The sequence below is a fragment of the Drosophila kikkawai genome, chromosome 3L (genome assembly GCF_030179895.1).
Source record: "Drosophila kikkawai strain 14028-0561.14 chromosome 3L, DkikHiC1v2, whole genome shotgun sequence".
Taxonomy (NCBI): Eukaryota; Metazoa; Arthropoda; class Insecta; order Diptera; family Drosophilidae; genus Drosophila; species Drosophila kikkawai.
The window spans coordinates 17,636,538-17,656,219 of NC_091730.1; the positions used below are offsets into that span (position 1 = coordinate 17,636,538).

At 34.5% G+C, this 19,682-nt stretch overlaps 8 protein-coding genes across 9 annotated transcripts; 6 read left to right on the top strand and 2 right to left on the bottom strand.

Annotated features, from left to right (window-relative positions):
• Window positions 1-4,068: 4,068 nt before the first annotated feature.
• On the top strand, window positions 4,069-5,293 carry LOC108080568 (uncharacterized). 2 transcript variants are annotated; one of them, XM_041775373.2, is made up of 3 exons: window positions 4,069-4,350; window positions 4,696-5,129; window positions 5,193-5,293. In XM_041775373.2, the coding sequence occupies exons 1-3, from the start codon at window positions 4,218-4,220 to the stop codon at window positions 5,247-5,249; spliced, it is 624 nt and encodes a 207-aa protein (XP_041631307.1). In that variant the 5' UTR covers window positions 4,069-4,217; the 3' UTR covers window positions 5,250-5,293. The 2 variants fall into 2 exon arrangements, 1 of the variants encoding a protein (XP_041631307.1); XR_011444903.1 differs by lacking the exon at window positions 5,193-5,293 and having other exon boundaries at window positions 4,216-4,350; window positions 4,541-4,735.
• Window positions 5,294-6,196: 903 nt separating this feature from the next.
• Window positions 6,197-8,018, top strand: LOC108080591 (uncharacterized). Its single transcript, XM_017175399.3, has 3 exons — window positions 6,197-6,888; window positions 6,950-7,524; window positions 7,578-8,018. The coding sequence occupies exons 1-3, from the start codon at window positions 6,381-6,383 to the stop codon at window positions 7,650-7,652; spliced, it is 1,158 nt and encodes a 385-aa protein (XP_017030888.1). The 5' UTR covers window positions 6,197-6,380; the 3' UTR covers window positions 7,653-8,018.
• A 213-nt stretch (window positions 8,019-8,231) lies between these two features.
• On the top strand, window positions 8,232-9,654 carry LOC108080593 (uncharacterized). The gene is made up of 3 exons (XM_017175401.3): window positions 8,232-8,801; window positions 8,890-9,440; window positions 9,498-9,654. The coding sequence occupies exons 1-3, from the start codon at window positions 8,234-8,236 to the stop codon at window positions 9,543-9,545; spliced, it is 1,167 nt and encodes a 388-aa protein (XP_017030890.2). The 5' UTR covers window positions 8,232-8,233; the 3' UTR covers window positions 9,546-9,654.
• A 439-nt stretch (window positions 9,655-10,093) lies between these two features.
• LOC108080612 (uncharacterized) lies at window positions 10,094-11,555 on the top strand. The gene is made up of 3 exons (XM_017175436.3): window positions 10,094-10,662; window positions 10,722-11,224; window positions 11,279-11,555. Exons 1-3 carry the CDS (start codon window positions 10,155-10,157, stop codon window positions 11,339-11,341), a joined length of 1,074 nt encoding a protein of 357 aa, XP_017030925.1. The 5' UTR covers window positions 10,094-10,154; the 3' UTR covers window positions 11,342-11,555.
• LOC108080632 (uncharacterized) lies at window positions 11,538-12,969 on the bottom strand. The gene is made up of 3 exons (XM_017175456.2): window positions 12,384-12,969; window positions 11,687-12,258; window positions 11,538-11,623 (listed from the first exon to the last, which is right to left on the bottom strand). The coding sequence occupies exons 1-3, from the start codon at window positions 12,940-12,942 to the stop codon at window positions 11,576-11,578; spliced, it is 1,179 nt and encodes a 392-aa protein (XP_017030945.1). The 5' UTR covers window positions 12,943-12,969; the 3' UTR covers window positions 11,538-11,575.
• An 852-nt stretch (window positions 12,970-13,821) lies between these two features.
• On the top strand, window positions 13,822-15,259 carry LOC108080635 (uncharacterized). Its single transcript, XM_017175458.3, has 3 exons — window positions 13,822-14,366; window positions 14,426-14,925; window positions 14,979-15,259. Exons 1-3 carry the CDS (start codon window positions 13,859-13,861, stop codon window positions 15,039-15,041), a joined length of 1,071 nt encoding a protein of 356 aa, XP_017030947.2. The 5' UTR covers window positions 13,822-13,858; the 3' UTR covers window positions 15,042-15,259.
• Window positions 15,260-15,601: 342 nt separating this feature from the next.
• LOC108080566 (uncharacterized) lies at window positions 15,602-16,989 on the bottom strand. The gene is made up of 3 exons (XM_017175372.3): window positions 16,406-16,989; window positions 15,740-16,311; window positions 15,602-15,679 (listed from the first exon to the last, which is right to left on the bottom strand). The coding sequence occupies exons 1-3, from the start codon at window positions 16,962-16,964 to the stop codon at window positions 15,632-15,634; spliced, it is 1,179 nt and encodes a 392-aa protein (XP_017030861.1). The 5' UTR covers window positions 16,965-16,989; the 3' UTR covers window positions 15,602-15,631.
• A 1,349-nt stretch (window positions 16,990-18,338) lies between these two features.
• On the top strand, window positions 18,339-19,628 carry LOC138928546 (uncharacterized). Its single transcript, XM_070285746.1, has 3 exons — window positions 18,339-18,910; window positions 18,970-19,469; window positions 19,524-19,628. The coding sequence occupies exons 1-3, from the start codon at window positions 18,397-18,399 to the stop codon at window positions 19,605-19,607; spliced, it is 1,098 nt and encodes a 365-aa protein (XP_070141847.1). The 5' UTR covers window positions 18,339-18,396; the 3' UTR covers window positions 19,608-19,628.
• The last annotated feature ends 54 nt before the right edge of the window (window positions 19,629-19,682 follow it).

Sequence of the window (19,682 nt, forward strand, 5' to 3'; positions counted from 1 at the left end):
AGCGTAGCCAGATGGTGAGAGTATTGAAAAGCTTAAATGGAATGTTTTGATCATATAATTTCTATTAATAAAAATAAATTTGTTATTAAAGGTAACTTAAAATAAAGTTAAAAATTCCATAATATACTTTTAAGAGGCAAGGGTATTCAAGAGTAGAATCTATCACTATTATATTTCAAGGTAATAAAATGTACAACTATTAATTTACTTACTTAAAGAAAATGTACTAAAAAATATAATAACTAGAAAATATTTTAATGCCTAGTTGAATCTAGTCGTCACTGATTTTTTCATACTGATAGAAGTGGCAACCCTGTGTCGCCACTTGGCTTGCGATTACAAAATCGCAACTGCTTCCCCCATCCCCACCAAAACTCCACAATTGCAAACTCGTTCGCTTGCGCCCTCCCGTTCGCACCGCCCACCCGTCTCGCTCTGGCCGCAAACTGTGTCTGTGTCACTCAACCCACTAAACTAGCGTAAAATGCGACGATGACGACGACGACCACGACGATGCTAGGCAACGACCGAGCCGATGTTGTTTAGTTAATTCAGCACTTTTAATACTCCTTACTCCAACTCGATAAAAATTAAAATAAACGAAAAGTTGTTACCAATTATTAATAGTTTAATCAACATTAAATTATTAATAGTTTAATCAACATTTATGTGGTAATTACAACACTTAAACAATTTCTTCTTAAACCATTTATCCGGCTCGAAGTATTAAATACAAATAAATTACTTCTTTACAGGGTACTTGAAGAATCGTCACCGAGCTTTCCTGTTTGGTTTTCTCTTTCGCTCACCAAGGCAGACATTGCACTGCTTGTGCTTATTCTGTCTCCCTCTTACTGTTGTGCAAGTTACTCACGTGCTGCACGCTTTCTGCCCCAACCTCCACGATCCCCTTGACGAGCGGCTCTCTTTCTATTTCTCTCCGCATTTTCTCTGGTTAGCGCTCTCAACGGAAGTTTGCTTTGCTGTGTGTGTGTGTGTGTGTCTGTGTTTGTGCTGGGTTCAATGTCTGGTGGTTGACCTACCCCTACCGCTTGCTTTGGCCCCAGGAGTCGTCGTCGTCGGTTCTTGGCTCCCGCTGCACTCTGCTCTCACTCCTCCTATTGCCTTTCGCTCTTTTCCCTTTGGCTTATTTGCACTTTTGTTGTTGACTCATTTGATGGCTCCCCCACACTATTAGAAAGTGCCGCGCCCAGGAAAAAAGGGCACCGAAAGCCCCAACTCCAACTGCAAGTTAACCCCAAACACCCGCGTCTTCTGTGTGACAAGTGAAAACTAGAAAATTCTGCTGCTCACCACTGCTGCTCACTAAAGTAAAAGTTGTCTTATCAATGCGCCAGAGGACTTCTGGGTGGCTTTTGGGGGGTGGTAATTGGGGGGTAGTGGTTCGGTGCTGACAGCTCATTTGGCGTCATAGCGTCGAGACAAGGGCCCCATTAAGATGCCAACCAGAAATTGTATAGTTTTAATAACAAATTCGAAGCTTTTCTGGCAGCAATTGCATTGGACTTGACCAAGGGCATGGTTTTTGAGTTTTTTGGGAAAAGGAAAAATAAATGAAGGTCTTAGAGAAGTAATAAAAAAGATTATATTTTCGTAACTTTGAGCTTATAAACGGAGGTTAAATAATAGAGACTTATGTTAAGGACACTTTGTGAGCTGTAAAGCGCTAAACTAAGGGTAGCTTTGATCAACAAAGCACTTCTAATTATCTTTAATTAATTTCCCTTAATAAAAATATATACACAAAATTTGTGTAACTGAAATCTTTGGTGTACAAAAATTAAATAACATTATTCCCAAAATTATATTCATTTCCTAACAAGTGAAAAACTACATTTTCTAGCTTTGCCTCTGATCCACACCAACTGGTTTTTCATTCCACTTGCAGCAGATTCAAGGCTAAAAGCCTGTTGGGTCATTGCCATTGCAAGTTTTCCCCCTTGTTCTGGAAAAACTAGTTGCACTTTACCTGCAAGCGCAATATTTGCTTAGACAAATTTCCCGAGAGCCGGTTGGGCGGGTTTTCCTTAGACCGGCTTCATTTTCTTCTTCGTTCCAGAGAAAGTTCTGGAGCGAGAGAAGGTGTGTGTGTGTGTGTGCGCTAATACCGGGGAAATGGAGAAAGTTGCAAAGTGGCAAAAGACACTTCAGGCGGCCTATTGTGCAACTCCCTGCATTTCCACTCCATTTCCGCAGTGGAAACTAGGTGAGGTGAGTCACAGTTGCAGGTAGCAGGTTGCAACATGCAAGTTGCAACCCCCTTTTGCCACAATGGTGGGGGTGCTTTCAATGACAAATTATCCTTGTTGCAAAAATTACAGCTGGCAGGGGACTCACATTTATTTTTGGCAACAGAAATTGGAAAATAAATAGGGGAAAAGGGAAAAAGGAATGCTAGGAACAGGTGCACATTTTGCAAACGGAAAATATCTCTGTTTGATGGTAAATATGTGTGGCCAAAACCATTCTTAGGAATTGAAAATTGCTTAAAGAAAAGGTAGAAACTAAAAATTAGGTATATTAATAGTAGGAGTTTAGTAAACTCCTTTTAAAAATTTTAAATCATAAGATAAAAAGTTGATTAATAGACTTTATTTAAGGAAAATCGCTATATTTATTTTATAATTACATTAAGAGATGAATCACAATTTGTATTACTTTTTTAGATGATGAGAATATACCTTAGAAAACTATTTAATATATTATTTTTATTAATTTATATTTTATATATTTCTTTTTTTATATTTTTACTTTACTTACTTTTCCAATAGCTGCTTTTTTTTCTATATAAAAAAAATAAAATATATGCCAGTATTTTGTTTAAAATAATTTTGTTTTATTTTTATTTATTGCATTTGTAAATTTCCCACCTCCCCTTTGTTGCTGACGCTTTCCATGTGTCTGCTTTTGTGCTCAAAAACTCAAGTGCTATCCCTTGTGCAAGCTTTTCAACCCTTTTTTTGTGCAATTTAACGCCGATCCTACAAACATTCAGCATGGTTTATTGACCTCCATGCTGCACCGCATTGCGTCACCGTCTCATCTGGTCCGTCCTTATCACGCAACGGGCATCAAAAGTGTCAGCAAAACTGTACACATGAAGAAAATAGTATAAACTTGAAAGTTTTATATAAAAAATTGTGTTTATTCTTTTGTTTTTAACTTAATTTAAGAGTATTTAAACTAATATTAATATTAAACTTAATATTAATGGTTTTTTATTAAAACAAAAATATTCCAAAATTTGTTTTTGTGATCCCTTAACCCTGTACTCCTCCCTTAACCCGCTGCAGTTTACTGTTTGCCTGTGTAACATTACAAATTAGCGAAGTTTTTGGTTTGGGAAAGAAGGCCAAATTGTCTGGACTCAGACATGGTGGGTTGTTTGTTTGCAATTTTTTTGTCGCTGGCTCTAAGGTGTGGGTGTTGTCACAAGGGGTGGCTGCACAACAGGGGCATAATAACGGTAATCTACATTACTTTGCTTGATGTTTTTGGCCAAGTAAGTGGCCATAAAATGCAGTCATCAGCAAAAAAAAACTGTAATTAATAAGGCTGCAGTAAAAAATAAATACTCCGATTTCTTACAGGTTCAATTAATTAATAAATATATTTATTTTTTAAATAAAGCGAATATGTTTGGCATATTTGTTTGTCTTGGAAATCACCAAGAATTATGATGAAATCTTCGGTGCAACAGCACTTAAGCCTAAGAGCGAAGAAAGATTTCGTCTTACCTCACTCTTCTCTCTTTCTTTTTTTGTGTCTCTTAATTTCTGTGAGCTTCGGTCGAAGCAAAAGCTTTTCCGCCTCAGTTTGCATTGCACTCTCCGCCGAAGAGTACTACGATGGAGAGCCTACCGCTGGAAGTGCTCGATCTCATATATAAATACTGCCAAGTTTTAGCCGATAAAGTGAACTTGGCCCAGACCAATCGGTGTTTAGGCCAAGCCTTTGTCTACCACAGTCGGAATGACTTCAAGATAATACCAGCACTCAGTCCCATACGGTTGGAAAGCTGGCGCATTATACTGCCGCTCTGTGGTTGGAATGTGAATGAGCTCTCTGAATATATACACATTTCCAACGATCATGAGTTGAGAGATTTGGTGGCTTTGCATTGCTCCAATTTGCAAAGGATTAAATTGAGAATTTGCATGGAAAGTGTGGACTCTGTGATGTCATTTATTTGGTAGATGAAAGATAATCTGAGGTCTGTCTACTTGTGGTATGCCAGAGATCAGAAAATTCTACCAAAATTGGTTAAGGATATGCCGGAAATGTCCCTACTAAGAGTACTTAAACTAAGGAATATTCACATTGAAGATGGTAGGTCTGTGGGTTTAATAAAAATATATTTTCAAGTCTCAACTTGAATTTTAAAATAAACAAAAATCCTTATTTGTAATTGAATGTATAAGACTACATTTTTAATTTTATATTAATAATATTTATTAATTTAATATTGCTCTTTATTTTCTTAATAACAATTTCTAATATAGTTTTTATTGTTTCTCAGTTTTGCATTTACAGAAATTTATTAACTTAGAGGAGCTTGAATTTGAAGTTTTTAGACAATTCGACCCGAAAATCCCTCTGCGCCTTCAATATTTTCCCACTATTAATATTTTTCCATTTGTGCACCCCTAAATAAATTACGTTCTCTCAGTGTAGTTGCTGTTAGTATAGCCTCCGAGGACACCGACTTGAAGTCTCCCTTGATGGCCCTGGAAGAGCTGAAATTAGCGTATTGCGACATTGCCATGGACTTTCCAACTTGTCCCAAGTTGAAATCATTTACACTCAAAGAAAATTGGATATACGACAGTGAGGGTTCAGTTCGAAAATCGATCTTAAATCAGGGAGAATCTTTGGAAAGACTAGTCTTCTTTCGCCACTACACGCCATATGATAACCAGGGGTTTCTTGAGTTAATCCAAGGCTGTAGGAAATTAATATACCTGAAACTTGCCATTCGAAAGGTAAAGTTTACTCTAGATTTTGTGCGTGAAATTGTGGATATATTGAAAGAAAACGGTCTCCAACCTAATGATCCTTTGGAACTGGTGCTAGACCAGTATTTTAAGTTCAAATGGCTGCGACATTGGGTGAGTAAGGTTAGTCGAGGGCAAAAAGGGGTTTTCTAAACTTGGCTTTTTATTTATTTACAGCTCAGTCTAACAGCAAATTCGGAATTGATTAGGCTTCGACTTGAAAATGTAATATAAAATAAGATAAATAAATACATATTTTAAACAAGAAACTCAAAAGCAGATAACGACTTTTATTTGAATTTATTTACTTAAAAAGCCCAAGCTTTAGTATATAAAAGGTTCTATTTATTTTTGTTATCAGCTTTCTATTTATTTGATAAAATAATGTAGTTGACGCCATAAAAAGATTTTCTCTCTTTATATACCCTTGAAAAAGTTATTTAGCTGTGGAATTGATGTTTGTAAATAATTCTATTTATGAGAAATTTAAGAAATAAATGATCATCTCTATAGAATATTGATTTTTAATAAACCTAAGCAAAATCTTATAGTTTGCTGTTTTATAAAATCGAACGTTTACAATTTATATTATTTTTATTTATTCACTAATTTTTCAAGGGAGTTCACTAGTCGGTTCATTGCGGTTAGTTTAATTTCCATTCTCTCTATGACTCTCTATCTCTTCATTATATTTAAGTATATAGCCAGTTTATAACAAAATTTTTGTTTTTACAGCTTTAATTTATATCACATCCCGAATTAATAAAGGTTGAATATTTTATTCCAAAAAAGACTGAAGTAATAATATTAAATATTTAAAACATGAAATAAAATTAATGCCGAGTTGCATTTCTTATTTGAATTTATGTTTATTTTAAAAAGCCCAATTTGTAGTATTCTATTATTATATCTTATCAGCTTTTTTTTACTTGCCATTTTTGTTTTTGCTTAATTCCAGAGAATTGTATGTCCAGTGCCTATATATCGTTTCCTCTCTTAACATACACTACTAAAAGCTCTTTAGTTGTAGGATCAATGTTTGTAAATAATTAAATTTACGTTTTTTTTTTAAAACAATAACATTTTCGTCCCCGATATCAAATGAAGAATATTGCATATTAATTAACATAAACAGAAACTTGTAGTTTGCAGTATCATAAAATCGAAAACTTATCTAATATTTTCAATTTAATTTTAGTTTTATTATTGAAGGCAAGCAAGTGTATTGCCTCGTCGGCTTGCTTAATTTAAAAGAAACTCTCTCTAATTTAAAAAGACTTTTGTGTTTCGAGTAAGTCATGACCACATCAGTTCTCATTTCGCCAGCTCACAAGTGACACATTGAGGAAAAGTTCGGTGATTGAAATGGATTGTAAAAGAAATATTACGGACTTGCCAATAGAAATACTCGATATTCTATTTGAATGTTGTGGAGATATGACGAACAAACTCCATTTGGCCCAAGCTCATCCGTATTTGGCCCAGGCCTTTGCCTATCATTGTCGAAATTTATACAACCACATCTCAGAAGATGAAAAAAAAAGTTTGTGCTATTGGCGGCTGACTCTGCCAGGCTGTGGACCGAATATAAAAAAGATTGACAGAGTTATTCGGGAGAATGATCATGATGAAGTAGAGCTTGTCAATTTGATTGCACTACACTGCTCAAAATTGGAAAAAATTAAGCTCACCTTCGAAACGGACAGTGTGGCCTGTGTGAAATCTTTAATATGCCAGAGACAGAATTCTCTGAGGGCTATTAATCTTAGACTAACATCAGAATCTCCAGAAATTAATACTGTGATGCTTCATGAATTTCCAGAATTGCCCTTGCTGGAAGAGCTTAAGATTGTCAACATTCCCATTGAGAACTGTAAGAAAAATATAAATATATATATAAATGTCACATATTTTTATTTTTTTTTTCAACATAGATTATCACCTAAAGAAATTTGAAAATTTGGTTAAACTTAATATTGGATGTGATTATCCAATGTTTGACTGTGAGGGTCGAATACATATTGCTATTGATATTTTGGCCCTCTGTGCACCTCTAAAGAAACTGCGAATATTAACTTTGAGAGACGTAACCATTATCAGCTCTGAGAAAAATAATGTCCACATGACGGTATTACCAATGGAGAAGCTAAGCCTTATAAGATGTGTCATAGTTTATGAGCTTCCTGTGTGCTTTAATCTCAAAACCTTTATCATTAAGGAAAAAATGTCCAACGCAGTAGTTCACAGATTCATTTTGAGCCAAGGAAGTAGCCTGGAAAGCTTGTACCATATCTGTGACTATTATCCGGGTTATAATGAACGATTTCTAGAGGTTATTCGAGTATGCCACAACCTGCGATCCTTTCGGCCGCCATACTATAGTGTCTCCTTCAACCTTGACTTTGTTAAGGAATGCGTTGATATCCTGATTGAAAACGAGGTTACACCGAATAATCCTTTGGTACTTGAGGTAGACAGATATTTCAATTACGAGGATGTACTGAAATGGGTATGTTACACATTAATTGTGTGAACTCATTTTTAATGTAATATTTATTACAGCTCAAATTTACGCCATGCCCCGAAATAATAGGGCTCATATTAATAAACGAAACGGATGAAGATTGTTTAAATTAAGTTTAACATTGGCTTCCCTTAAGAGAAATTTTTAATAAGTGCTTTAATATGAATATTTATTACTTTAAATATACTTTGTTAAAATTTAATTATAATTATTATAAATTTACGGTTTATTCATACAATTTTTATTTGAAAAATTATAACTAATAATTATATATGACAGCTTTCTGTTTATTTTATGGAATAATACGTCAATATCAGATAAGACGCCAATAACACATATTTCCTCTCTCTATATACATACCCTTGAAAAAGTTATTTAGCTTTTGATGTTTGTAAATAATTACATTTATAAGAAATTTAAAAAATAAATGATCATCTCCTATAGAATATTGCTTTTTAATAAACCTAAGCAAAATCTTATAGTTTGCTGTTTTATAAAATCTAAAGTTTTCGATTTATATTTTTAGTTTTTCAAAATGTATTTTTATTTATTCATGAATTTTTCAAGGGTATTCACTGGTCGGTTCATTGAGGTTAGTTTAATTTCCAGTCTCTCTATTTCTCTCTTTATTATGTAAGAGTATATAGCAGTCTCTGTTGTGAGTATATGTATATGAAATATTAGATGCCGAGGAATGCAATTCAGTTCTCATTTCGCACAGTTCACAAGTGAAACGTTGAGGAAAAGTTCGGTTATTGAAATGGAGAGTAAAAGAAATATAACGGATTTGCCATTAGAAATACTTGATCTTCTATTTGGATATTGTGGAGATAGCACGAACAAAGTCTACTTGGCCGTAACACATCCGTATTTAGTCCAGGGGTTTGTCTATCATTGTCGGAATTCGATCGAATATTTATATTTCAATGCAGAAATAAGCTTGAGCTTTTGGCGGACTATTCTGCCAGTCTGCGGATCGTATATAAAAGGAATTGTCAGATGTATTGCAAACAATATTGATGATCACGCAGAGCTTTCAGACTTGATTTCACTACACTGTACAAAATTGGAGAAAATTAAGCTCTTTTTCGTTATGGACGATATATCCTGGGTGAAATCTTTAATATGCCAGGTACAAAGCACTCTTAGAGATATTGAACTAAAAGTACTCTTAAATAAAATGAATTCTAAGATGCTTCACGAGTTTCCTGAACTTCCCTTATTGGAGAGGCTTTGTATTTTCAACATTCCCGTTGATAACTGTAAGTCCTAAGAAAAATTATAATGTACTAAATTGGGATATATATTCATTTATATTTGTGTTACTTTCTTTATTTCCCTCGTACATAGATTATCACATACGGAAATTTGAAAATTTAGTGGAACTTCAAATTGGATGCTCTGATATTGGAATTGATATTGATATTTTGGTACTCTGTGCACCGCTAAAAAAACTGCGAATAATGCATTTGAGAGACGTAAGGATTATCGCCACCGAACAAAATGAAGTCCATCTGTCAGTTATACCTTTGGAGGAGCTACTCCTTTCGGGTTGTGAAATATTGATAGAATTTCCAGCGTGCTTCAAACTCAAAACCATAGATTTAATGGACAATGTGGAAAAAAATGTTGGAGCTTTGGAACAATTAATTTTCAGCCAAGAAAGAAGTCTGGAAAGCCTTAGCTTTGAACGCTTCCTTAATAATGAAATATTTATAGATATTATTCAATCATTCCCAAAATTGCGATACCTTTACCTACCTGTCCTAAATGTCAAGATAGACCTTGAATTTGTCAGGCAAATCGTTGATATCCTGCGGGGAAACGGGGTTACACCGAAAAATCCTTTCGTGCTCAAGGTAAACCAATATAACAGAAAGTATAAGCATCTACTACGCTGGGTATGTTATACTCTAATAGAATATATATAATTTTTAATTTAATATTTATTTTTACAGCTAAAATTTATATCACATCCCGAATTAATAAAGGTTGAGTATTTATAATTACAGAAGTAATGCAGTACGTTTTGCAGTAATAATAATAAGATAAATAAATTATTATGTAAAACATGAAATAAAATAAGTGCCCAGTTGCATTTCTTATTTGAATTTATATTCATTTTATTATTATTATTAATTATTTCTTATCAGCTTTTTTTACTTGCCTTTTTTTTTTTGCTTAATTCCAGAGAATTGTATGTTCAACGCCTATCTCTCGATTCCTCTCTTAACATACACTACTAAAAGCCTTTGGCTGTAGGATCAATGTTTGTAAATAATTCATTTTAAGTTTTTGTTAAAATCAACAACATTTTCGTCTCCAATATCAAATGAAGAATATTGCATATTAATTAACAAAAACAGATACTTGTAGTTTGCAGTATCACAAAATCGAAAACTTATCTAATATTTTCAATTTAAGTTCTATTATTTAAGGAAAGCAAGAGTATTACCTCGTCGGCTTGCTTAATTTACCTTCTGCCTCTCTCATTTCAAAAGACACTCTTTCTAATCTAAGTAGACTTTTGTGTTTCGAGTAAGTCATGACCAGTCCATCAGTTCTCAGTTTGCCAGCTCTCGAGTGATACATTGAGAAAAAGTTCAGTGATTGAAATGGAGTGTTCAAGAAATATAACAAATTTGCCGGTTGAAATTCTCGATCTTCTATTTAAATATTGTGGAGATATGACGAACAAACTCCACTTGGCCCAAACCCATCCGTATTTGGTAGAAGCCTTTGCCTATCATTGTCGGAATTTGTTCGAATGCATCTCAAACGATAAAGAAATAAGTTTGAGCTCTTGGCGGTTTATTTTGCCAGTCTGTGGATCAAATATAAAAACAATTCACAAAAATATTCGAGATAGTTCTGATGAGGAGCTTGTCAACTTGGTTGCACTACACTGCTCAAAATTGGAAAAAATTAAGCTCAGCTTCGAAACGGACAGTGTGGATTGTGTGAAATCTTTAATATGCCAGAGACAGAATTCTCTAAAGGCTATTAGGCTTATACTGATGTTAAGATCAGAATCTCGAGAATTGAATACTAAGATGCTTCATGAATTTCCAGAATTGCCCTTGCTGGAAGAGCTTAAAATTACCAACATTCCCATTGAGAACTGTAAGAAAAATATAAATATATATGTAAATATAGAATATTTTAATTGCTTTTCCACATAGATGATCACATACAGAAATTTAAAAATTTGGTAAAACTTGAAATTGGATGCTGGGGTTTAACGAAACATGTTATTGATGTTTTTGCACTCTGTGCACCTCTAAAGAAACTGCAGATTCTGTTCTTGAGGGGCGTGAGAATTATTGCCTCTGAACAAACTAAAATCCACCTGCCAGTATTACAATTGAAGAAGCTAAGCATTACGTGTGAGCAACATAACAGTCACGCTGAAGTTCAACGATTCATTTTGAGCCAAGGAAAGAGCCTGGAAAGCTTACGCTACGATTGTGAACTAGTATCATATAGTAATGAAGATTTTCTAGAGGTTATTCGAATATGCCGAAGCTTGAGAATCTGTATGCTGCCAGTGCAAGACTTCATCTTCGACCTTGAGTGTGTTGAGGAAATCCTTGTTATCCTGAGGCAAAACGGGGTCACAGAGGATAATCCTTTCCTACTTGTGCCATTAGATTTATTCGACAGATATGAAGAAGTAGTAGAATTGGTAAGTTAAGACTTAATTCCATAGATTTAAATGTTGATTAAATATTTATTACAGCTCAAATGTTCATCGAGTCCCGAGTTAATAATACCCTGTATACTTTCTTTACTGGACAACTAGTTAAACAAAGACATTCCTTAAGATGAATTATTATTTCTTGTTGCTTAACTATTGTCAAAGAATAATATAATCAAAATATGTAATATTTTAAATATTGTTTAATAACCTAAAAACAAATTAAAAGTTATTAATGCTGGATATCCTGAATTAATAAATATTATATTTATTCAAAACCATTCCTCACCCAAAAATAAACTTTTAAGTAATATTTAAACATTTTATATTTGAATTTTTCTAATAAACACGTGCTTTTATTATGTTGGAACCAGATATATACGACAGCTGCAAAGGAAAAACAAGTCAGAGTCATAAATATATATTTCCAAAAATATATATTAATCTTACCCAGTGATGCAGCCAATGTATTTTGCTAACTTCATCTAACACCAGCTCCAAAGGATCTTCTTTAGTTACTCCATTTTCCCTTAAAACATTCACCAGTTCAGTCGCATAGAGCAAATCAAATTTAATTTTCCGAATCGGTACATTAAAGTATCGAAGTTTACGAAATTTTTGTATCACTTCCAAAAGACTTTCATTATCAAATTGCGATGGTCGACTCTCAACGATCAATCTTTCCAGATCTTTGCCCTGTTTAAGAACCGATTTGCAGACCAGGCCTTCAATGTGGCACTTAGTGCATGATATATCAAGGATCTTGAGCTTGGGACAGCTTGGAAATTCCATCGATATTATACAAGAGCTCAGTTTAAAGTGTTCCAATGCGGGAAATTCTGGAATTGCCTCGTCCTCATCTGTCTCAGAAATGATGTGTACCCCAATCACCGTCAGTATTCGGAGTTTCTTCAGGGGAGCACACACCTTAAACAGATTTAATGTCTTGAGATCTTCTATATGGGAATAATGTGACTGCAAGAAGAGCTCTTCTATGCTCAAAAATCTTTGTATCTCATAAGCTGCACAAAAAAGAAGTATTGAAGTTTCTTAATATTTTAAGATTTAGGATAAATTAAAACACTCCTTTAACTTTAAGGACAAAAGATTGTTAAATTAAAAAAATAATTTTAAAAGTACTTTTTACCTTCGTCAACTCGAAAACTATCTAAGGTTAAGGTTTTTAGCAGCGGCAGCTCTGGTATTTTGTGCATTATATTCGAACCTATTCTTAGGGGGTCGTGGCTGGCATATCCAAAGTCCAGGCTTTTGATGGCATTCTTTGCCTTGTGTATCAGAGATATTAGGATGTCGCCATTGTCCAAGTACACTTGAAATCGAACCCTTTGCAAGTTGGGACAATACTGGCCCACTGCCTTGGCCACCTCAGCGCTCCAATTGCAACCCGGAGATCCGACATACTCCACTGCCGTCGAGCCGCAAAGAGAGACAATTACCGAATAGTCTCTTTCGGATATATACGGGGATGAACGGTCATATATAGCCTTCTTGTAAATATCGCGACTGTGATAGGCAAAAGCCTGGCCCAGATATTCGCAGGTTTCGGCCAAGCTTAGCTTGTCCTTTGAGTAATGGTAGACGGTATACGGTGGCCAGCGGCCGCGAAGGTCCTTATAGGCCAGAGCCTTGAATATCAGATCGAGGACCTCGAAGGGTAAGTCGGTCAAAGTCCTTTGCGGTTCCATCTTTCGTTGCGTGCGTCGAAGAGAGCCGGCCGAGAGCTTAACGACAACTGAGAAACTGCAGTGCAATGTGCGAATCCAAAGCGAGAAAGAGATAAAGAGCTTAAGAGTTTAAGAGTTTAAGAGAGCTTTTAAATAAAACAAAGAGAGAGAGAAAGATGAAGTAAATTCATATTTCATGCAGCTCAAGTCAATTAATTCAATTGATTTTTGATTAATTCTTTTTGGCAATAATATTTCATACAAAATATCAAAATATATTCAGGTTTAAAGGTATTTTAATGAAGACTTTAATCAATTAATTAATCTAAACACCATTTTTTTTCTATGATTTTTAAAATTTATAAAAAAATTTGTTGTGTTAAATAACCTATTTTAGATTAACTATTATTTCCTTAGCACAACTATTCTTGACAAACTTTTTACAAATTTGTAAAATAATTAAATTAATTAAGTTCATATATAAATAATTTGTAATTACTGAAATAATTTTGATACAAAATTTTTTAAATCAAGAAAGCCTAGGCCTTTGCCTCATTGATTTTAGAATCTGGAAGTACCAAGCGAATTGGCCACCTAAATCAAATCTAAAAGAAACTGATTATATGCCCAACGAGCCATTGAGAGAAATGTTTATTATTATAATAATCAGAAACCCCTTGTCTTATATTAAAAAAATACCTTAATCCGTTAGATATCCTATAATAACAAATATTATTATGCTTATTCCTTTGTCACTTAACAAAAAATATTTATTTTCAAAACTTTTAGGGTATTAACTCTTCGGCTAGTTTAATTACCCTCTCTGTCTCTCTCTTTTATCTACAGAGACTTTTGTGTTCCGAGAAAGTCGTGACCACATCAGTTCTTTGTTCGCCAGCTGTGAAGTGACACATTGAGGAAAAGTTCGGTGTTTGAAATGGAGTGTAAAACAAATATTACGGATTTGCCAATAGAAATACTCGATATTATATTTAAATGTTGTGGAGATATGACGGACAAACTCCATTTGGCCCAAGCTCATCCGTTTTTGGCCCAGGCCTTTGCCTATCATTGTCGGAATTTATACAACCACATCTCAGAAAATGAAAAAAAAAGATTGTGCTATTGGCGGCTTACTCTGCCAGGCTGTGGACCGAATATAAAAAAAATTAAAAAAAATTTTCGACATAGTTCTGATGAGGGGTTTATCAACTTGGTTGCATTACACTGCTCAAAATTGGAAAAAGTTAAGCTCGTCTTCGAGACGGACAATGTGGATTGTGTGAAATCTTTAATATGCCAGAGACAGAATACTCTGAGGGCTATTAATCTTACACTGAAGTTAAAATCAAAATCTCCAGAAATGAATATTAAGATGCTTCATGAGCTTCCAGAATTGCCCTTGCTGGAAAAGCTTAAGATTTTGAACATTCCCATTGAGAACTGTAAGAAAAATATAAATATGTATAAAAATATCGCATATTTTTATTTCTTTTCCACTTAGATTATCACATACACAAATTTAAAAATTTGGTAAAGCTTGAAATTCGGTGCTGGAGTTTAACGAAACATGTTATTGATGTTTTTGCACTCTGTGCACCTCTAAAGAAACTGCAGATTCTGGCCTTGCAGGGCGTGAGAATTATTGCCTCTGAAGAAACTAAAATCCACCTGCCAGTATTACAATTGAAGAAGCTAAGCATTATTTGTGCGCAATTTAACAGTCACGCTGAAGTTCAACGATTGATTTTGAGCCAAGGAAAGAGCCTGGAAAGCTTACTCTACGATTGTGAACTAGTAACATATAGAAATGAAGATTTTCTAGAGGTTATTCGAACGTGCCGAAACCTGCGATTCTTCGAGCTGCCAAGCCGAGGTGTCGTCTTCGACCTAGAGTTTGTTGAGGAAATCGTTGATATCCTAAGGCAAAACGGGGTCACACAGGATAATCCTTTTTTACTTGGGGCAAGCAATTATCACAGATATACAGAATTAGAAAAATGGGTAAGCTAAACTTAATTTCATAGATTTAAATGTTGATTAAATATTTATTACAGCTCAAATGTTCAACGAGTCCCAAGTTAATAAAGCCTGACTGCTTTCCGTCCCGATATAATTAAGCCTGAACTCTTTCATCTTTTCTTAAGATGAATTATTACTTTTTGTTGCTTTTTTGTCAAAGAATAATATAATCAAAATATTTAATATTTTAAATATTCTTTAATAACCTAAAAACAAAGTAAAAGTTACTATTACTTTAAAAGTTTTTATGAAAGTTTTATTCTTTCATTTAAACATTTTCCAAAAATATATCACTTTGAAATTAATAAAATCTCTAAAACTGAATAAATCAATAAGCATTCATTGTCTGCCTAAACCAAACTAATATTTCACACTAGCACGCACACGCCATCGAAATTACACAGACACATACACCTCTTCAGCCAGGACACTCGCTTCGAGGAGGTTCAACAAATTCCCTAGGCTTACTCATCTGGTGGGTTGATTTTTAGGGGGCTAAGGTAGCCAGTTTATGGAACAACGATTAACTTTTGCCATCTAACAGGATAAGCAGGGCTAAGAGAAATCCAACAAAGAATGTTTGAAATGTTGGATATCCTGTATTAATAAATATTATACTTACTCTAAACCATTCCTCACCAAAAAATAAACATTTAAATAATATTAAAAAATTTTATATTTCGTTTTTCTAATAAACACGTGTTTTTATTAAATTGGCATCAGAAATATTAGACAGCTGCAAAGGAAAACAAGTCTAAGACATAGATATCTCTTTCCAAAAATACATTAATCTTACCCAGTGATGCAGCCAGTGTATTTTACTAACTTCATCCAACTCCAGCTCCAAAGGATCTTCTTGAGTTACTCCATTTTCCCTTAAAACATTAACCAGTTCAGTCACAAACCCCATATCGAATTTTATTTTTCGAATCGGCACATCGAAGTGACGAAGTTTTCGAAATTTTCGAACCACTTCCAGGAAACTGTCATTATCAAATTGGGCTGGTCGACTGTTAACAATCAATCTTTCCAGATCTTTGCCCTGTTTTAGAACCGATCTACAGACCAGGCCTTCAATGTGGCACTTAGTGCATGATATATCAAGGATCTTGAGCTTGGGACAGCTTGGAAATTCCATCGATATTATACAAGAGCTCAGTTTAAAGTGTTCAAGAGCGGGAAATTCGGGAATTGCCTCGTCCTCATCTGTGTCAGAAATAATATTTATGCATACGACCGTCAGCAGGCGGAGTTTCTTCAGGGGAGCACACACCTTGAACAGATTTAGTGGCTTGGGATCTTCTCTAAGGGTGTAAACTGAACACAAGTAAAGCTCTTCTATGTTCAGAAATCTTTGTATCTCGTAAGCTGTTCAAAGAGAGGAATTGATGTTGCCTATGATTTAGGGCTAGCTTAAATTCAAGGATAAAAGGTTGTTTTTTAAAAAGTGTTTCATTCTTACCTTCTTCATTATAGCAACGATCGATGGTCAAGTTCCTTAGAAATGGCATATCTGGCATCTTATGCATTATAGGCGCACCCATTCTCGAGGGTCTACTGGAATCGTATCCAAATTTCAAAGTTCTAATGGAGTTCTTTGCCTTGTGTAAAATAGATAGTACAACTTCGCCATTGTCAAAGTACACTTGAAATTGAACCCTTTGCAAGTTGGGACAGTACTGGCCCACCGCCTTGGCCACCTCAACGCTCCAATGGCAACCCGGAGAGCCGACATACTCCACTGCCGTCAAGCCGCAAAGTGAGACAATAACAGAATATTCCCTTTTAGGTATATTAGTATAACAACTGTCATACATCACCTTCTTGTACACTTTGCGACTGTGATGGGCAAAAGCCCGGCCCAGATATTCACAGGTTTCGGCCAAGTTTAACTTGTCCTTTGAGTAACAATAGACGGTATACTCTGGCCAGTATTCGTAACGGGGCTTAAAAGCCAGAGCCTTGTATATCAGATCAAGGACCTCAAAAGGCAAGTCGGTCAAAGTGCGCTGCGGTTCCATCTTTCGTTGCGTGCGTCGAAGAGAGCCGGCCGAGGGCTGGGCGACAACTGAGAAACTGCAGTGCCATGTGCGAATCCAGAGCGAGGAAGAGATAAAGAGTTTAAGAGTTTTTAAGTGAGCTTTTAAATAAAACAAAATGAGAGAGAGATGAAGTAAATCTATATTACATGCAGCTGAAGTCATTCCAAGTGGATTGAACGTTTCACCAGAATCAAATACAAATGAAACTGATAATATGCCCAACGAGTCATTGAGAGAACGGTTTATTATTATACAAATGAGAAATCCCTAGTACTATATTAAAAAAATACCTTAATACGTTCCTCCTTATATAAAAAATACTATACTTTTTTTGTGTTACTTAAAAAATATAAATATACAAACCATTCCTTCCCCAAAACAACTTATAAATAATATTAAAACTTTTTATATTTAGATTTTTTCAATAAACACGTTTTTTTTGTTAAATTGGCATCTGAAATATAAGACAGCTACAAAGGAAAACAAGTCAGAGTTTTATACAGATCACATTTTAAAAACATATATTAAGCTTACCCAGTGATGCAGCCAGTGAATTTTACTAACTTCATCCAACACCAGCTCCAAAGGATCTTCTTGAGTTATCCCATTTTCCCTCAAAAAAATTCACCAGTTCAGTCACAAACCCCATATCGAATTTCAGATTACAAATTCCAGGCTAAATTGGTAAAGTAATTCCCGAAATTGTCCTTGCTTTAAAATTCCCATTGAGGATACTATTTCAATGGGTTTAAAAAAAGAAAACAATCTTCCAAGCCTGAACTAAAGTCTTATTAAACATATTATAATTAATATAAAAATAGATTATTCGAAAAGATTATACGTACTCGGTTATTGCAAGTTTACATTGCTGCGGTACTGGGTGAGTGATTCATCATTATAGTCAATTACCTTTTCTTATTTGATTTTATTTATTTTTATTTTATGAAGCCCAACTTTAAGTATTATAATATAAAATCTTATCAGCTTTCTCAACTTCCTATTATTTGTTCTTAATTTCAGCGATTTTTTTTCGCGAGTCTCTCGTTTCCTCTCTTATATAATATAATATAATCTCGTAAAAAATCTTAAGCTGTCGAATTAATATTTATAAAAAATGTATTAACCCTCATCGATATTAAATGATGAATATGTATGTTAATTAACATAGCAAAAACGAATAGTTTGCTGTTTAATAAAATTATAGAATTACTTAATTATTTATATTAATTTTCAAAACAATTAATCTTGTTAAGTTAGAAAGGGTATTAACTTTTCGGCTAGTTTAATTTCCCTTTGCTTCTCTCTCTCTTTTATCTACAGAGACTGTTGTGTTCCGAGTAAGTCCTGACCACATCAGTTCTTTGTTCGCCAGCTCTGAAGTGACACATTGAGGAAAAGTTCGGTGTTTGAAATGAAGTGTTCAAGAAATATTACGGATTTGCCGATAGAAATACTCGATATTCTATTTGAATGTTGTGGAAATATGACGAACAAACTCTATTTGGCCCAAGCTCATCCATATTTGGCCCAGGCCTTTGTCTATCATTGTCGGAATTTATTCAAACACATCCCAGTCTATGAAAAAAAAAGTTTATGCTTTTGGCGGCTGACTCTTCCAGGCTGTGGACCGAATATAAAAAAGATTGACAGAGTTATTCGGGAGAATGATCATGATGCAGTAGAGCTCGTCAATTTGATTGCCTTACACTGCTCAAAATTGGAAAAAATTAAGCTCATCTTCGAGACGGACAGTGTGAATTGTGTGAAATCTTTAATATGCCAGAGACAGAATTCTCTAAAGGCTATTAATCTTAGACTGAAGTTAAAATTAAAATCTCCAGAAATGAATACTAAGATCCTTCACGAACTTCCAGAATTGCCCTTGCTGGAAGAGCTTAAGATTTTCAACATTCCCATTGAGAACTGTAAGAAAAATATAAATATATATATAAATATCGCATATTTTTATTTCTTTATCACATAGTTTATCACATACAGAAATTCGAAAATTTGGTAAAACTTGCAATTAGATACAAGAATTCCAAGCCAGTTGTTATTGATATTTTGGCACTCTGTGCACCTTTAAAGAAACTGCAGATTCTGGCCTTGAAGGGCGTCAGAATTATTGCCTCTGAAGAAACTAAAATCCACCTGCCAGTAATACAATTGAAGAAGCTAAACATTGCGTGTGAGGAACATAACAGTCACGCTGAAGTTCAACGATTCATTTTGAGCCAAGGAAAGAGCCTGGAAAGCTTAAGCCATGACTGTCCACGAGAACCATATAGACATGAAGATTTTCTAGAGGTTATTCGAACGTGCCGAAACCTGCGATTCTTCGAGCTGCCAAGCGGAGGTGTCGTCTTCGACCTTGAGTTTGTTGAGGAAATCGTTGATATCCTGAGGCATAACGGGTTTACACCGGATAATCCTTTGGTAATTATGGCAAGGGATCGTCCCCGGTATACAAAATTAGTAAAATGGGTAAGTTAAGACTTAATTCCATAGATTTAAATGTTGATTAAATATTTATTACAGCTCAAAAATTCATCGAGTCCCGAGTTAATAAAGCCTGAATACTTTCGATACTGGCCAACTAGGTTAAACAATGACTTTCCCTAAGATGAATTATTACTTTTTGTTGCTTAACTATTATCAAAGAATAATATAATCAAAATATTTAATATATTAAATATT

Excerpts from the sequence above, each read along its gene's own strand:
- LOC108080591 (XM_017175399.3), top strand. The coding sequence starts at position 6,381 with ATGGATTGTAAAAGAAATATTACGGACTTGCCAATAGAAATACTCGAT. Across the intron at positions 6,889-6,949 it reads CAACATTCCCATTGAGAACT|ATTATCACCTAAAGAAATTT; the intron begins GTAAGAAAAATA and ends TTTTCAACATAG. Across the intron at positions 7,525-7,577 it reads ACGAGGATGTACTGAAATGG|CTCAAATTTACGCCATGCCC; the intron begins GTATGTTACACA and ends TATTTATTACAG.
- LOC108080612 (XM_017175436.3), top strand. The coding sequence starts at position 10,155 with ATGGAGTGTTCAAGAAATATAACAAATTTGCCGGTTGAAATTCTCGAT. Across the intron at positions 10,663-10,721 it reads CAACATTCCCATTGAGAACT|ATGATCACATACAGAAATTT; the intron begins GTAAGAAAAATA and ends TTTTCCACATAG. Across the intron at positions 11,225-11,278 it reads ATGAAGAAGTAGTAGAATTG|CTCAAATGTTCATCGAGTCC; the intron begins GTAAGTTAAGAC and ends TATTTATTACAG.
- LOC138928546 (XM_070285746.1), top strand. The coding sequence starts at position 18,397 with ATGAAGTGTTCAAGAAATATTACGGATTTGCCGATAGAAATACTCGAT. Across the intron at positions 18,911-18,969 it reads CAACATTCCCATTGAGAACT|TTTATCACATACAGAAATTC; the intron begins GTAAGAAAAATA and ends TTTATCACATAG. Across the intron at positions 19,470-19,523 it reads ATACAAAATTAGTAAAATGG|CTCAAAAATTCATCGAGTCC; the intron begins GTAAGTTAAGAC and ends TATTTATTACAG.
- LOC108080568 (XM_041775373.2), top strand. The coding sequence starts at position 4,218 with ATGAAAGATAATCTGAGGTCTGTCTACTTGTGGTATGCCAGAGATCAG. Across the intron at positions 4,351-4,695 it reads GAATATTCACATTGAAGATG|TTGCTGTTAGTATAGCCTCC; the intron begins GTAGGTCTGTGG and ends CTCTCAGTGTAG. Across the intron at positions 5,130-5,192 it reads TCAAATGGCTGCGACATTGG|CTCAGTCTAACAGCAAATTC; the intron begins GTGAGTAAGGTT and ends ATTTATTTACAG.
- LOC108080632 (XM_017175456.2), bottom strand. The coding sequence starts at position 12,942 with ATGGAACCGCAAAGGACTTTGACCGACTTACCCTTCGAGGTCCTCGAT. Across the intron at positions 12,259-12,383 it reads TAGTTTTCGAGTTGACGAAG|CTTATGAGATACAAAGATTT; the intron begins GTAAAAAGTACT and ends TTTTTTGTGCAG. Across the intron at positions 11,624-11,686 it reads TACATTGGCTGCATCACTGG|CTGTCGTATATATCTGGTTC; the intron begins GTAAGATTAATA and ends TTTCCTTTGCAG.
- LOC108080566 (XM_017175372.3), bottom strand. The coding sequence starts at position 16,964 with ATGGAACCGCAGCGCACTTTGACCGACTTGCCTTTTGAGGTCCTTGAT. Across the intron at positions 16,312-16,405 it reads TCGTTGCTATAATGAAGAAG|CTTACGAGATACAAAGATTT; the intron begins GTAAGAATGAAA and ends CTCTTTGAACAG. Across the intron at positions 15,680-15,739 it reads TACACTGGCTGCATCACTGG|CTGTCTAATATTTCTGATGC; the intron begins GTAAGATTAATG and ends TTTCCTTTGCAG.
- LOC108080593 (XM_017175401.3), top strand. The coding sequence starts at position 8,234 with ATGCAATTCAGTTCTCATTTCGCACAGTTCACAAGTGAAACGTTGAGG. Across the intron at positions 8,802-8,889 it reads CAACATTCCCGTTGATAACT|ATTATCACATACGGAAATTT; the intron begins GTAAGTCCTAAG and ends CCTCGTACATAG. Across the intron at positions 9,441-9,497 it reads ATAAGCATCTACTACGCTGG|CTAAAATTTATATCACATCC; the intron begins GTATGTTATACT and ends TTATTTTTACAG.
- LOC108080635 (XM_017175458.3), top strand. The coding sequence starts at position 13,859 with ATGGAGTGTAAAACAAATATTACGGATTTGCCAATAGAAATACTCGAT. Across the intron at positions 14,367-14,425 it reads GAACATTCCCATTGAGAACT|ATTATCACATACACAAATTT; the intron begins GTAAGAAAAATA and ends TTTTCCACTTAG. Across the intron at positions 14,926-14,978 it reads ATACAGAATTAGAAAAATGG|CTCAAATGTTCAACGAGTCC; the intron begins GTAAGCTAAACT and ends TATTTATTACAG.